This window comes from Nerophis lumbriciformis, linkage group LG26 (genome assembly GCF_033978685.3).
Source record: "Nerophis lumbriciformis linkage group LG26, RoL_Nlum_v2.1, whole genome shotgun sequence".
In the NCBI taxonomy this organism is placed as follows: domain Eukaryota; kingdom Metazoa; phylum Chordata; class Actinopteri; order Syngnathiformes; family Syngnathidae; genus Nerophis; species Nerophis lumbriciformis.
In genome coordinates this window covers 1,063,264-1,079,263 of record NC_084573.2, presented here as the reverse complement: position 1 = coordinate 1,079,263, position 16,000 = coordinate 1,063,264, and the positions used below count along the sequence as shown (strand labels likewise).

The 16,000-nt window shown below is 42.7% G+C and overlaps 1 protein-coding gene across 1 annotated transcript in view; it reads right to left on the bottom strand.

The window, feature by feature from the left end:
* The window catches only part of arhgap5 (Rho GTPase activating protein 5), a 52,809-nt gene that overhangs the window by 30,989 nt on the left and 5,820 nt on the right, over positions 1-16,000 (bottom strand). The window contains exon 2 of the mRNA XM_061987691.1: positions 240-4,128. Within this exon, the coding sequence (XP_061843675.1) occupies positions 240-3,962 (3,723 nt within the window). The 5' untranslated portion in view covers positions 3,963-4,128. The remainder of the gene's footprint in view (positions 1-239; positions 4,129-16,000) is intronic.

The window sequence follows — 16,000 nt, the reverse complement described above, 5'->3', positions numbered from 1 at the left end:
ATATAGTGCGAGTTCTGAATTGAATCATTACCCCAAGAATCGAATTGAATCGTGTCATGCCCAAAGATTTACAGCCTTGTTATTTTGTAAACAACATTAAAACTCTTTTTTTTAGCAGCTAAGAGGAGTTTTTGTAGCTTGTTGTGAAAAATGTCGTATATTATTTATGTAGTAATATAGTGCGAGTTCTGAATCGAATCATTACCCCCAAGAATCGAATTTAACACTTTAAAACTCACCTTTTTTGGTTCCTTCGGCGTCTTGGATGTCTTTTTCTTCTTCATTTTCTTGTCTTCCTGCTCGGGGTCAGACGTGATGGCGGGGTTATCTATGCCACCCTTCCAAGGGTCGGCAGGAGACAGCAAGGGGTCCTCCTCGCTGCCCCGATGGGCCCGGCCTTTCTTCTTCTTTTGCGTGGCCATGCCCGTCTCCTCCCCGTCGCTGTCCGATTGCAAGCGCCTTTGGTAAGCCTTGGTTTTGCTGAACAGGATTTTGGAGCGATGTCGGTACTTGGAGGGCCGTCGTGCGGCCTGAGACTTGCGGTCGTATCCGTTCTCGTCCTCGCCTCCGCCGTGGAGGACGAAGGAGTTTCTGATTTTGATCAGGCGGCCATGCGCGTCCTCAGGCTCGGCGTATATGTCGTCGTTGTTGAAGCCGGCGGTCCTCAGCAGGGTGTCCACAGGGTCTGCATAGTTGTCTGAAGGATCCATATCGTTGGTGTGCGTCATGGTCCCACGCGGCGTCCTGCGGTTGCTTCGCATTCCAGCTTCAATGGTTTTAAGCAGGTTCGGGTCCAACTTTTTCACATTAGGCCTGGGAAGAGCCGGTTTGGGTCGGACAGGTGGAGGCACTTTGTGGTTGCGTTCTTGATCGCCGACGGGCGTGCTGTGGACTGGATACTCATTGCCCTCCAGGTCAATGCGGTACTTGGCCCGTTCACTGGGTGTTGGAAGAAGCTGCACGTCATCGCCGATTGGACTATAAGGTGGGGGGGCTTCGTTGTCGTCATCAGATTCTGGGTAATAGGTGTTGTAGGCTGGGGAATGGCTATGGGGTGAGGTCTGGAAGACCTCTTCACTGGCGCCAGTGGTGCACTCCCTTGATGAGCTATCAAACAAAAAAGAACTCTCGATGTTTGGCTTTTTCTCCAGCACTTCGTTGAAGAAGGGCGTGAAAACTTCGGTCTGCCTGTGGTACTGGGACAGCGAGTAAAGCGCTGTGAATTTGGCGGCAATCTCTGTGGCAATGTGCTCTCCTTCCGTCATCAGCTCCTTGATGGCGTCGTTTTCAAAGAAGTCCGCCTGGCTGTCCGTGATGGCCACCATCTGGACAGGGATCACGTCCTGCACCTCCGCCAAGAACGCGCGGAGGGTCGCCATGGACGCCTTGCGTTTGGCCGAGTACACCAAGATGTAGCCGTGCACAAGCTCGTCCTTGCGCACGCCGATGGCAGAGTGGTAGGAGAGGATGGTGACTTGAATCCTCTTCCTGCTGTCCCCAACGATCTTGTCCAGCATGAGCGTATTGCTCTGGCCCGGCTGCCCTGCGCTACAGCAGTGCGACTCGAGGAAAGGCGAGAGAATGAGGTCAACGCTAAAGGGGTCCCAACACATGGCGCACATGACTATTCGCAGATCGACCTCAGACATGTCCTTGATTGAGGGCAGGGGGGCGAGGACATCAAAGTTCTGCTTGAGCCCCTCCAGCACTGCTCGGAGGCTCTGCTTGATTTGGAACTCTGTAAACTTCCTGGGAAAGGCCCCGGAGGGCATGTCCACGAAGGTGCACTGAAGCTTGTTTGCCAGCTGCTGGCCTTGGTGCCGCAGGATAGGTACGTTTTTACAAACACTGTCCCTCTGGTTGGCCAGGATGAGGATAAAAGGTAAAGGAGGAGCAAACCTCTCTCTTCTACTCTGGGCAATCTCTGCTCGGATCCTGCCAATGCAATCCCCGATACAGTTGAGGGACTCTATGGAATTGAACACACAGAAGCAGCCATGTGGCTTGAAAGTAGAGACCCAGGTATGGCTGAAGAGCAGCGTGGAGTTGACATCCGCAGGGAGGAGCTCCAGTTCATAAATTTTGCCGTCAAGTGTGTACTCGTCGTCTGTGGACTGAGCACGAATCTCATTGGCTAGTTCTTGTGAGAGACCCTCCCTTCCCAAGAGGCAGAGGTTGATCTTATCTATGTTGGCACTGTTGTAGTAGAGATTGGAGCGGCCGTGGTCGAGCTGTACCAGTCTGTTTGCTAAAACCTGCTCCACTTTCAGGTCCACGCAGTTTTGCCCGCTCAGACATGTCTCCTTCGTAGGGTGGTACACAAAGCCAATGTGTTTGAGGAGGAGTGACTCTCTATCTGGGGCAAGTTTCTGCAGCGCTCTGTATCTGGGCTCCTCATTTAACACGCTGTGGATTTCACTCATCTTGACAAAGCTCGGAGTGGCGTTCAGATCCAAGTCGTAGAAGAGCTCGGCGTGCTCAAAAAGCATTTCCTGAAAGTCCTCTTTGGCCCTTTCAACTATTTCCTGCTGGTGTCTACAGTAAACATCCCTCCTATCTGATTCGGTGATGTACTTATAGGCTTCATCCTCCATGACAAAGCACATGACCTCTTCCCAAGGCTGCCCTGCACTGATAAAATGAACCCTCTCCAGCGTCTTCTTGAATCTCTCCTTCATCTCCCCCCTCCTCTTCTCAGAGAGCAGGTGCTGGACATGGCTATGGTAGATCCTCTCACCGTCGGGCGTGTTCAGGAGGTCAAAGGGTATCCTCCGGTCACTGTTGTCGACGTGGTCCGTCTCGTCCCACGGCGTTTGCTCCAGTACCACGAACCAGCACTGGAAATCTGAACGGTTCCGAATTACACTCTGCGCCTCGGGCCACGTAAGGTGCTCAACCTCTTCTAAGCGACTCAGGAGGTTGTTGAGTGTTTTGGGCAGCGTTGTGAGGTACTCCTCTCTCCTCCTCCTAATGTGCTCCTGTTTCAGTTGTGCAATGTGCTTTGTGAACATGTTTCTGCCCTTTCTTGAGCCCTCCCAGGTGATGAAGTCCTCATAGTCCGGAATGCCCTTCATTTTACTGACCACTCCTTTCCATGTGGTGTGGTAGTCTTTCACCATCTGCACCATTAGTTTCTCAAATCTCTCTGTTAGTGAGGCAACCAGCTGCCTTTGGACTTTGGAGGCGTCCAAGTACGGCACGGTTTTCGGCTTGCCTCGTGTTTTATCCAACTGCTGTATGAGAGCGTTGAAGCAGAGCTCCACGTTGACGTTGGCGCGTGCCGACGTTTCAACGAGGAGTAAGTTCTTTTTGCTGGCAACAAAAGTCTGAAGGTCCCTCAGGTGCTGCTCTACAAACTCGTCACATTTTGTGGCAGCGACGACGACGGGTTTCTTTGACTTCACAATTTGGGAGTAGAGGCTGTTCACAAACTTCATTTGGTCGTCGAACCTTCTGTTGCAGCCTTTGCTCACGTCTATGCAGAGCACAAAGCCGTCGATGTTCAGCTTCCCATCGGGCATTTGCTTCTGCTCAAAGTCCTGCTCCAAGCCCAGCTGGTCGGTACAGATGTACATGAGCTTCTCTGCGGACTGAAGCTTGGTCGCTGCCGCACGTTTGCTGTACGGCTGCATGCTGGTAATCCGGTGTGGCTGAAATGTCTGGTCGTCGATGAACTCCGTCTGCTCGATGACTTGGATTTTACAATCCAGTCCTTCGTCCCCTCTGTAGGGAACCTCTCCCCAGTATAGGAAGTGGTCATTGTTCACCACGCGCCCCCCAAAGTCGATTGTGCTCAGCACAGAGGTGTGCTCGGAGTAGTAGTTGTCGGCGTCGGGGCGTAGGTATCTATTGCACAGGCAGGACTTTCCCACGCCGCAGTTTCCCTTCTCTTTCTCCGGCCCGGAGAGGCCAACCACGCTGACGGCGAATGTCGGAGGGCGTGCATCCTTGTTCTTGGCCATTATACTCCCCCGCTCATCGCTGGCTCGCTTCCAGGGAAAAAGGTCACGATGTCATTCCAGTCCTGCTCATCAGTGGCACGGAGGCGCGTTCATCTTCAGATTCTCCTTCAGCCACTTTCCAGTTCTATCCTGGGCGGTCTGGTCCTCTTCCCCTCGTATCACCTGCCTGCAAGACAAAGCATTTACAATTAGAGAAAGATAACGGTAGCATAAAGCATGCATGAACGCCACCACACAAAACAACTACCGTATTATCAGGAATTGTAACCACTACCTCTTTCCTACGCTTTGTACCCTTTTTCGCCAGCGGCCGTAATGTTTTCTTTTGAACCAATAGTTTTCATATACGCCGGCAGAGCCACCAAATAAGTGTGCTATTGCTCATGCTATGGCGCCATCTTTTGGACGGTGACCGGCCGGTTGAAAATGTACTTCCTGTTTCTACTTTAAACCGGACGTATAATCGTCCGTAGCGTTTCTACTCGTATGGATTCTTCATTCGTCACTACAAGCAACGGTTTTTACGTTTGACAATATAACTAAAATAATTCTTACTTACTAACCAATCCCATGTGTGATGTCTGTAGGAGTGATTTCACGCTGGCATTCTTTTTGCATGGTTTCAGTTTCACAAATTCACCAAAACGTCACCGTGAACTTATTGAGTCTGTTTAGCTGATAAGAGAGCTAGCCGGGAGTGGACCACTCCTGTTATTGAGTCTGTTTAGCTGATAGGAGAGCTAGTCGGGAGTGGACCACTCCTCTTATTGAGTCTGTTTCGCTGATTGGAGAGTTAGCCGGGAGTGGACCACTGATCTTATTGAGTATGTTTAGCTGATAGGAGACCTAGTTGGTAGTGGACCACTCATCTTATTGAGTCTGTTTAACTGATTGGAGAGTTAGCCGGGAGTGGACCACCTCTCTTATTGAGTCTGTTTCGCTGATTGGAGAGTTAGCCGGGAGTGGACCACCTCTCTTATTGAGTCTGTTTTGCTGATTGGAGAGTTAGCCCGGAGTGGACCACTCCTCTTATTGAGTCTGTTTAGCTGATAGGAGACCTAGTTGGTAGTGGACCACTCATCTTATTGAGTCTGTTTAGCTGATAGGAGAGCTAGTTGGTAGTGGACCACTCATCTCATTGAGTCTGTTTAACTGATTGGAGAGCTAGCCGGGAGTGGACCACTCCTCTTATATAAATATAAATATAATTCACTTCACTTCACTTATTGAGTCTGTTTCGCTGATTGGAGAGTTAGCCGGGAGTGGACCACCTCTCTTATTGAGTCTGTTTCGCTGATCGGAGAGTTAGCCGGGAGTGGACCACCTCTCTTATTGAGTCTGTTTTGCTGATTGGAGAGTTAGCCCGGAGTGGACCACTCCTCTTATTGAGTCTGTTTTGCTGATTGGAGAGTTAGCCGGGAGTGGACCACCTCTCTTATTGAGTCTGTTTTGCTGATTGGAGAGCTAGTCGGGAGTGGACCACTCATCTTCTTGAGTCTGTTTAGCTGATAAGAGAGCTAACCGGGAGTGGACCACTCCTCTTATTGAGTCTGTTTAACTGATTGGAGAGCTAGCCGGGAGTGGACCACTCCTCTTATATAAATATAAATATAATTCACTTCACTTCACTTATTGAGTCTGTTTCGCTGATTGGAGAGTTAGCCGGGAGTGGACCACTCCTCTCATTGAGTCTGTTTAGCTGATAGGAGAGCTAGTTGGTAGTGGACCACTCATCTTATTGAGTCTGTTTCGCTGATTGGAGAGCTAGCCGGGAGTGGACCACTCCTCTTATATAAATATAAATATAATTCACTTCACTTCACTTATTGAGTCTGTTTCGCTGATTGGAGAGTTAGCCGGGAGTGGACCACCTCTCTTATTGAGTCTGTTTAGCTGATAGGAGAGCTAGTCGGTAGTGGACCACTCAATTGGAGAGCTAGCTTCCGCAGCTAGCGAGTCCATGACGATGACTTCTGTTTTGTTTTGCTGCCGGGTGACATGCACCGTTTGGACACACTTAAGGTATGTAAATAAACATTTACAAAATCCTTCGCACCGGTATATATCTGCGGCTTATGGTCTGGTGTGGCTAATATATGTACAAACATTTACTTACTTTACCTACTAAAATACCGGTGCACGCTATCGCCCGGATTTGGGGGTAGCTTGTTGCTTCAGTTGCCCTACGCCTCGGAGAAACAAACCACAGATCAGCCATACTGACCTGCCATTACACTGAAAGAATCTATCCTGATCAGGTAAATAAGATGGCCTTAAACGGAACAAGTGTCAAAATGTCGGGATATTTGCTGTCAAAAAATCGAGATTTTTTTCTTAGTGTCAAAATTTGGGGATTTTTTCGGAGTGTCAAAATGTCGGGATATTTTGTCAAAAAGTGGGGATTTTTTCTAAATTTCAAAAAGTCTGGACTTTTTTTTTCAAAAAATCTGGATTTTTTTTAAGTGTCAAAAAATCTGGATTTTTTTCTAAGTGTCAAAATGTCGGCATATTCTGTCAAAAAGTGGGGATTTTTTCTAAATTTCAAAAAGTCTGGACTTTTTTTTTCAAAAAATCTGGATTTTTTTTAAGTGTCAAAAAATCTGGATTTTTTCTAAGTGTCAAAATGTCGGGATATTTCTGTCAAAAAGTCTGGATTTTTTCTAAGTGTCAAAATGTCTGGATATTTTCTGCCAAAATGTCAGGATTTTTTCCAAGTGTCAAGAGTCAGGATTTTTTCTTAGAGTAAAAAAAATCGGGATTTTTTTCTAAGTGTCAAAAAATCTGGATTTCTTTCTTAGTGTCAAAAATCTGGATTTTTTTCTAAGTGTCAAAAAATCGAGATTTTTTCGAAGTGTCAAAATGTCTGGATTTTTTCGAAGTGTCAAGATGTCGGGATATTTCTGTCAAAAAATCTGGATTTTTTGAAAGTGTCAAAAAATCTGGATTTTTTTTGAAAGTGTCAAAAAATCTGGATTTTTTGAAAGTGTCAAAAAGTCTGGATTTTTTGAAAGAGTCAAAATGTCTGGATTTTTGTAAGTGTCAAAAAATCTAGATTTTTTCTAAGTGTCAAAATGTCGGCATATTCTGTCAAAAAGTGGGGATTTTTTCTAAGTGTAAAAAAGTGGGGATTTTTTTCTTAGTGTCAAAATTTGGGGATTTTTTCGGAGTGTCAAAATGTCGGGATATTCTGTCAAAAAAATCGAGATTTTTTTCTAAGTGTGAAAAAGTCTGGAATTTTTCTAAGTGTCAAAAAGTCTGGATTTTTTCTAAGTGTCAAAATGTCGGGATATTTGCTGTCAAAAAAAATCGAGATTTTTTCGAAGTGTGAAAAAGTCTGGAATTTTTCTAAGTGTCAAAAAGTCTGGTTTTTTTCTAAGTGTCAAAATGTCGGGATATTTCTGTCAAAATGTCGGGATATTTCTGTCAAAAAGTCAGGATTTTTTCTAAGTGCCAAAATGTCTGGATATTTTCTGCCAAAATGTCGGGATTTTTTCCAAGTGTCAAGAGTCAGGATTTTTTCTTAGAGTCAAAAAATCTGGATTTTTTTCTCAGTGTCAAAAATCTGGATTTTTTTTAAGTGTCAAAAAAATCGAGATTTTTTTCGAAGTGTCAAAATGTCTGGATTTTTTCGAAGTGTCAAGATGTCGGGATATTTCTGTCAAAAAAATCGAGATTTTTTTCGAAGTGTGAAAAAGTCTGGAATTTTTCTAAGTGTCAAAAAGTGGGGATTTTTTTCTTAGTGTCAAAATTTGGGGATTTTTTCGGAGTGTCAAAATGTCGGGATATTTTTGTCAAAAAAATTGAGATTTTTTTCGAAGTGTGAAAAAGTCTGGAATTTTTCTAAGTGTCAAAAAGTCTGGATTTTTTTCTAAGCGTCAAAAAATCGAGATTTTTTTCGAAGTGTGAAAAAGTCTGGAATTTTTCTAAGTGTCAAAATGTCGGGATATTTGCTGTCAAAAAAAATCGAGATTTTTTCGAAGTGTGAAAAAGTCTGGAATTTTTCTAAGTGTCAAAAAGTCTGGATTTTTTCTAAGTGTCAAAATGTCAGGATATTTCTGTCAAAATGTCAGGATATTTCTGTCAAAAAGTCTGGATTTTTTCTAAGTGTCAAAATGTCTGGATATTTTCCAAGTGTCAAGAGTCAGGATTTTTTTCTTAGAGTAAAAAAATCTGGATTTTTTTCTAAGTGTCAAAAAATCTGGATTTTTTTCTCAGTGTCAAAAAATCTGGATTTTTTTTCTCAGTGTCAAAAATCTGGATTTTTTTCTAAGTGTCAAAAAAATCGAGATTTTTTCGAAGTGTCAAAATGTCTGGATTTTTTCGAAGTGTCAAGATGTCGGGATATTTCTGTCAAAAAATCTGGATTTTTTGAAAGTGTCAAAAAATCTGGATTTTTTTTGAAAGTGTCAAAAAATCTGGATTTTTTTTGAAAGTGTCAAAAAATCTGGATTTTTCGAAAGTGTCAAAATGTCTGGATTTTTTGAAAGTGGCCTTAAACGGAACAATTATGAACGTAACGGATATCAAATCATTTCAGCACTTCTTCATCCTGAAAAGGAACACGTGACGTCAAGCGAGAGTGCCAAGCCGCTCTTACCGATGTCACTCTTCCTCCCGCTCCCGTGCGGGGAAAAATAAGTCGTTTGAAGCGATTTGTGCCGAGGCGGGATAAAAATGGCATGCGAGTCTGGCCCTTTGACAGCCATTGACCTAGAAACGATGTGCTCCGAAAGCAGAGAACTCAAGTAGACCCGCTACCAACGTGGACCACACCGTCCCGGGTGTGGAAGGTTGGCTCGAATCAAATCATCCCGCCGCGCAAAAAAAAGACAAGCGGCCTTTCTGCGGGTTATCAAGGCCGACTGAGCCTGAAGGCAACCGTGACCCGGCGGGAGGCGGATGATTGATGATGGTCAAGATGATTGCGTCCTTCCCAGTGTTTCGCCCGCTGATGGCAATCAGACTGCGAGTGTGCGCGCACCAGCCAAGACCGTGCAAGTGTGCGGGAATTCAGTCCGCTGAGGAAGAAGGAGCTTGAGAAAATATCATGTTTCCGGGGGGAGGGGAGGCCTCAGCAACCAGCCGATTACGACTCCCGTACTTGCTGAAACCTCTTCCGCTTGACGAGAACGCAGGGCCATAACAAACACAACAAGCCTTGTGTTTAGTCACCTGTCAGTCGCCCACGACATTTGGGTGATGTCAGCGAGAGAACGGTCGAGCGGGTATGGCAGGTTTGTTATTGTGCTACACCTGGAGACACAGCTCCGTTAATGACGACATTCGTCCACAGCCAACGTATGAGAAATCTGTGGATTCCTGCGCCACACAAAAATATGCCAACTATTGCGTTTATAAAACGACAGCTGAAAAAAAAAAAGTGCAATAGTATCGTTTTTGGCCAATTGCCCCCGACTGAACATTGCAGCGGGACATTCTTCATTGCTGGTCCACGTCCAGACCGCAGTGTTTATGTGGGTCACTCACCCGTATCCAAACATCTGGTTCACATCTTCGGCCAGGCACAAGCCCAGTTCCTATTCTCGCCTGCGTCCTAGAAATGTGTCAACAAACACAAGACGGAGCCTGTAGATCAGGGGTGCCCAAAGTGAGGCCCGGGGTCCATTTGCGGCCCGCAGTTACTTTAAAAAGTCCTATTAGAATCACCGGATAGATCTGTAGTTGATCTAAAAATCTAAGCGGTGCGCTTGTCACGCCAATCATTGATTGGTTGTAGAGCTGTAACCATTCCTCGAGTAATTCCATTACAAAATATATTCGAGGAATTTTCGCTGCCTAGGGGCATCAAGTTTTTTTTTACGGCATTTTGCCTCCTTGTTTAGTAAACAGTAGTCAAAGCTCAAGTTTGGCACGGACTGTTTAGGTCAGGGGTCGGCAACCTTTGATCACTCTGATGCAGCTCAGCAGCTTACTTGCTGAACCCCCCCAATTTTCCCGTGAGACTTCCGGAATTCAGTGCCTCTCGCAGAAAACTCCCGGGATTAATATTCACCGATGTTCACCCTTACAGCTATAATAAGGGCGTGCCGTGATGGTACAACATTTGGCGCCCTCTACAATCTGTATTAAGGCTGAAACGACGCGTCGACGTCATCGGTTACGTAAATACGTCGACGCCGTTTTTGTGCGTCGGCGCGTCGCATATTTACGTCACACTACTGTCATGGCGGAGCGCAAAGCAGACGATGCGAGCGAGGGGAAAAAAGCACGCCAAAAGTCGTCAAAAGTGTGGGAGTATTTCAATAAACGGCCTAATAATGTTGTTGTATGCACACTGTGTCGAGCGGAAATGGCCTATCATAGCAGCACAACGGCTATGAACGAACATTTGAAAAGAAAACCCCCGACAGCGTTCTTGCCATCACCATCAACAAGTCAATCGTCCGCGTGCGTATACGTTGTCATTATTACACAAAAACATGAATGTGTCATTTGTATCTGCGTTGTAAATTCATAAACTAAAGCACCGTTTGCTCTGAGAGGCGCGTTTGGCGTGCCTGTTCAGTGTTTACAAAGACGCGCTCCTCTTTAACGCTGTGGAGAGGCGGCGGCGGCGAGCGAGCGGCGAGGCGGGGCGCGCAGGGAGCGACGCCACAAGAGACGGGACGACGAGCGAGCGAGGAAGAGGAGCTGAAAAGTGAGGAAAGAAAGAGAAAAGAGTTGGAAGAGAAAAGACTTTGTGTAAAATTAAAAGATTGTAAACCTGGCAAAGCCGTCTGGCGTTCAGTCTGTCGGTCCTGAAAGAACCCCACGGCACAAGACGTGTCACAAACGCTAACGTTAATTAGTTGTGCAAATACCTTTTACAACATTAACAGTTACATATACTATGTACAAACCAACAATTAACTTTCACTTTAATCATACTATCATTGTTGTGTTATTAAGCAAAATAAGCAATACTTTTACTTTTGTTGAAATGTTTACACTGTACACTTTTTGTATTGGATGTTTAGCTTTATTTTTGCACATTTTAGCAAATAAGCAATACTTTTACTTTTGTTGAAATGTTTACACTTGTTACAGAATATTTCCGTTTTGCACTTTTTTGTATTGGATGTTTATCTTTATTTTTGCACATTTTAAAGCAAAATAAGCAATACTTTTACTTTTGAAATGCTTATACTATTGCAGAATATTAAGATTTGCACTGGATGTTTACTTTTATATTTGCACATTAGAAAGCAAATAAGCTACTTTTAATTTTGTTAAATGTTAAAAGTTTTAAATGTTTACATTGTTACAGAATATTTTGTCATGTTGTTGTCAATGTTGACTGAGTGGCCATACTTTTTTTTTTGTAAATAAAAGCTATGCCTTTTGAAAAAACTGGCCTACTTTTTTTTTTTTTCTCTTCATTTTAAATAAAAAAAATAATCGGTAAAAGGAAAAATAATCTATAGATTAATCGAAAAAATAATCTATAGATTAACCGATTAATCGAAAAAATAATCTATAGATTAATCGATAGAAAAATAATCGTTAGCTGCAGCCCTAATCTGTATTAACAGAGTGCCAGCCCAACACTTGTTAAACAATATACATCTTTTGATTGCAAACGTACGTGACAGCAAGGCATACTTGGTCAACAGCCACACAGGTTACACTGACGGTGACCATATAAAACAACTTTAACACTCTTACTAATAATGCGCCACACTTTGAACCAAAACCAAACAAGAATGACAAACACATTTCGGGAGAACATCTGCACCTTAACACAACATAAACACAACAGAACAAACACCCAGAATCCCATGCAGCCCTGACTCTTCCGGGCTACATTATACACCCCTGCTACCAAACCCCGCCCCCACCCCAACCCTGCTCCCTAATGTATCCCGGAAGAGTTAGGGCTGCATGGGATTCTGGGTATTTGTCCTGTTGTGTTTATGTTGCAAGAGTCATCGTTGTGGCAGCATTAATGTTGCGGCTGCTATAGCAGTTATTATTATTATTAATTTGTTGTGTGCATTATGTTATAATAAATGATAAATGGGTTATACTTGTATAGCGCTTTTCTACCTACAAGGTACTCAAAGCGCTTTGACAGTATTTCCACATTCATCCATTCACACACACATTCACACACTGATGGCGGGAGCTGCCATGCAAGGCGCTAACCAGCAGCCATCAGGAGCGATGAAGTGTCTTGCCCAAGGACACAACGGACGTGACTAGGATGGTAGAAGGTGGAGATTGAACCCCAGTAACCAGCAACCGTCCGATTGCTGGCACGGCCACTCTACCAACTTCGCCACGCCGTCCTGTGCCTTTTTAGACAGCATTGTTTAAGTTTAAATGCCTGGGGTTTCGATTGATTGTTGAAACATTTATTAGTAGATTGGACAATACAGTACATATTCTGTACAATTGACCACTAAATGGTAACACCGAATAAGTTTTTCAACTTGTTTAAGTCGGGGTCCACAAATCAATTCATGGTACAAATATATACTATCAGCATAATACAGCCATATAGAACAACTTTAAGACTCTTACTAATAATGCGCCACACTTTGAACCAAAACCAAACAAGAATGACAAACACATTTCGGGAGAACCTCTGCACCTTAACACAACATAAACACAACAGAACAAACACCCAGAATCCCATGCAGCCCTGACTCTTCCAGGCTACATTATACACCCCTGCTACCAAACCCCGCCCCCACCCCAACCCTGCTCCCTCACACATCCACCCCCCCCCCCCCCCCCCCCCCCTCCTCTGTGCGTCGGTTGAGGTGGGCGGGGTTTGGTAGCGGGGGGGGTGTATAATGTATCCCGGAAGAGTTAGGGCTGCATGGGATTCTGGGTATTTGTCCTGTTGTGTTTATGTTGTGTTACGGTGCAGATGTTCTCCCGAAATGTCTTTGTCATTCTTGTTTGGTGTGGGTTCACAGTGTGGCGCATTATTAGTAAGAGTGTTAAAGTTTTTGTTTTTTTTATACCGCCACCGTCAGTGTGAGCTGTGTGGTTGTTGACCAAGTATGCCTTGCTGTTACTTACGTGAGCAAAGCGGAAGCCCCATACAACGTGTGGCTGATTGCAAAGTGGAGCTGGCATACCACAATAGCACAAGTTCGATACTGTAGCACCTGTCCAGATAGCATCCGGTTGAGGGACGTCCGGAGGGGAGGTAAGTCATCTATTATCAAATGTAAACGCAAAAGTTAGTAAAATAAATGTTATTGTTGTCATTATTAAGTGGTTTGACTTTTATTATTGTTTATGTATTGTTGGCAGGTTGAAAACAGCAACAGCGAATTTGTGTGTATAATAATCATCACAAACGTACAAGAAACAAGACCTTCGTTTATGCGGTCACACCACACAGCACGTAGGGCTGTGAGCGCACCTGTTTTTTTTATAAAAACACACAAATTGGCACAATCAACCACGGACGCATTTCAGCTGTGCGTGTCAGCCTTCAATAATGAAAACAAGCGTTTAGGAAATAAAAGACAATTAGGCCAAACGCAATAATTGAGGGCACATCTTAAAATGTATAATCAAACCTTAATTAAGCAAAAATACGATTTAGTCGATAGAATACTCGATTACTAAAAGAAACCACCATTTAAACGGCACCATATAATAATCTTTAAAAACGCACAGGAGACAAGAACTTAGTTTATGCGCTCACACCACATACGGCTGTGAGCACACCTGTTTGTTTTAGCGCAAACAAATTGGCACAATCAACCACGGACGCATTTCAGCTGTGCGTGTCAGCCTTCAATAATGAAAACAGGCGTTTAAGAAATAAAAGACAATTAGGCCAAACACAATAATTGAGGGCACATCTTAACATGTATAACTAAACCTTAATTAAGCAAATATATGATATATTCGATTACTAGTCGATAGAATACTCGATTACTAAAATATTCGATAGTTGCAGCTCTAATTGGTTGTTCATTATTCCCTCGTAGTAGTGTGCGAGGGTGTTGTTTGCTGTGAGATGTTGCCCCCTTCTATTTGATACCAAGTTCACGTCAGCGCGGGTGATTGTTGTTGTTTTCATTAGCAAAAAGGTATGTACCGCATTGAACTCGCTGTCTTGTTGGCATACAACCACGTCAGAAGTAGCTTGCCACGTTACACAAGCGTATCGCCAACAGCGATTTTATCATAGATCAAAGTAATTAGATTACTTGTTGCTTGTCAGAGTAATAGCATAGGTAATACCGTGATTATACAACGGCGTTATTACGAACACTGCTGAGGGGTAGTGAGGATATTTGAGTCATGATATCATTAAAGAACGATATCAACTTATCAGGCAGTTTTTTGTGTCAAAAAGTGGGGATTTTTTTCTGAGTGTCAAAAAGTCTGATTTTGTATTTCAAAAAGTCGGGATTTTTTCTAAGTATCAAAAAGTGGGGATTTTTTTGTGAGTGTCTAAAAGTTTGGATTTTTTTTTCAAAAAGTTTTTTTCTAAGTGTCAAAAAATTGGGATTTTTTTCCAAGTGTCAAAAAATTTGAATTTTTTTCCAAGTGTCAACAAATTGGGATTTTTTCCCAAGTGTCAAAAAGTGGGGATTTTTTTTTAAGTGTCAAAATATCGGGATATTTTCTAAGTGTCAAAAAGTGGGGATTTTTTCTAAGTGTCAAAAAGTGGGGATTTTTTCTAAGTGTCAAAAAGTGGGGATTTTTTTTTTACAAGTGTCAAAATGTCGGGATATTTTCTAAGTGTCAAAAAGTCTGGATTTTTTCTAAAGTTCAAAAAGTCTGGATTTTGTTTTTTTAAAAATCTGGATTTTTTCTAAGTGTCAAAAAATTGGGATTTTTTCCAAGTGTCAAAATGTCGAGATATTCTGTCAAAAAGTAGGGATTTTTTCTAAGTGTAAAAAAGTGGGGATTTTTTTCTTAGTGTCAAAATTTGGGGATTTTTTCGGAGTGTCAAAATGTTGGGATATTTTCTGTCAAAAAATCGAGATTTTTTCGAAGTGTGAAAAAGTCTGGAATTTTTCCTAAGTGTCAAAAAGTCTGGATTTTTTCTAAGTGTCAAAATGTCGGGATATTTTCTGTCAAAATGTCGGGATATTTTCTGTCAAAAAATCGAGATTTTTTTCTTAGTGTCAAAATTTGGGGATTTTTTCGGAGTGTCAAAATGTCGGGATATTTCTGTCAAAAAATCAAGATTTTTTTGAAGTGGGAAAAAGTCTGGAATTTTTCTAATTGTCAAAAAGTCTGGATTTTTTTCTAAGTGTCAAAATGTCGGGATATTTGCTGTCAAAAAAATCAAAATTTTTTCGAAGTGTGAAAAAGTCTGAAATTTTTCTAAGTGTCAAAAAGTCTAGATTTTTTCTAAGTGTCAAAATGTCGGGATATTTCTGTCAAAAAGTCTGGATTTTTTCTAAGTGTCAAAATGTCTGGATTTTTTTATAAGTGTCAAAATGTCAGGATATTTTCTGTCAAAAAATCAAGATTTTTTTGAAGTGTGAAAAAGTCTGGAATTTTTCTAAGTGTCAAAAAGTCTGGATTTTTTCTAAGTGTCAAAATGTCGGGATATTTCTGTCAAAATGTCGGGATATTTCTATCAAAAAGTCTGGATTTTTTCTAAGTGTCAAAATGTCAGGATATTTTCTGTCAAAATGTCAGGATATTTTCTGTCAAAATGTCAGGATATTTTCTGTCAAAATGTCAGGATATTTTCTGTCAAAATGTCAGGATATTTTCTGTCAAAATGTCAGGATATTTTCTGTCAAAATGTCAGGATATTCTGTCAAAATGTCAGGATATTTCTGTCAAAATGTCAGGATATTTTCTGTCAAAATGTCAGGATATTTTCTGTCAAAATGTCAGGATATTTCTGCCAAAAAGTAGGGATTTTTTCTGTCAAAAAGTCGGGATATTTTCTGTCGGGATATTTTCTGCCAAAAAGTAGGGAATTTTTCTGTCAAAAAGTCGGGATATTTCCTGTCAAAAAGTCGGGATATTTTCTGCCAAAAAGACGGGATTTTTTCTAAGTGTCAAAATGTCAGGATATTCCTGTCAAACAGTCAGGATTT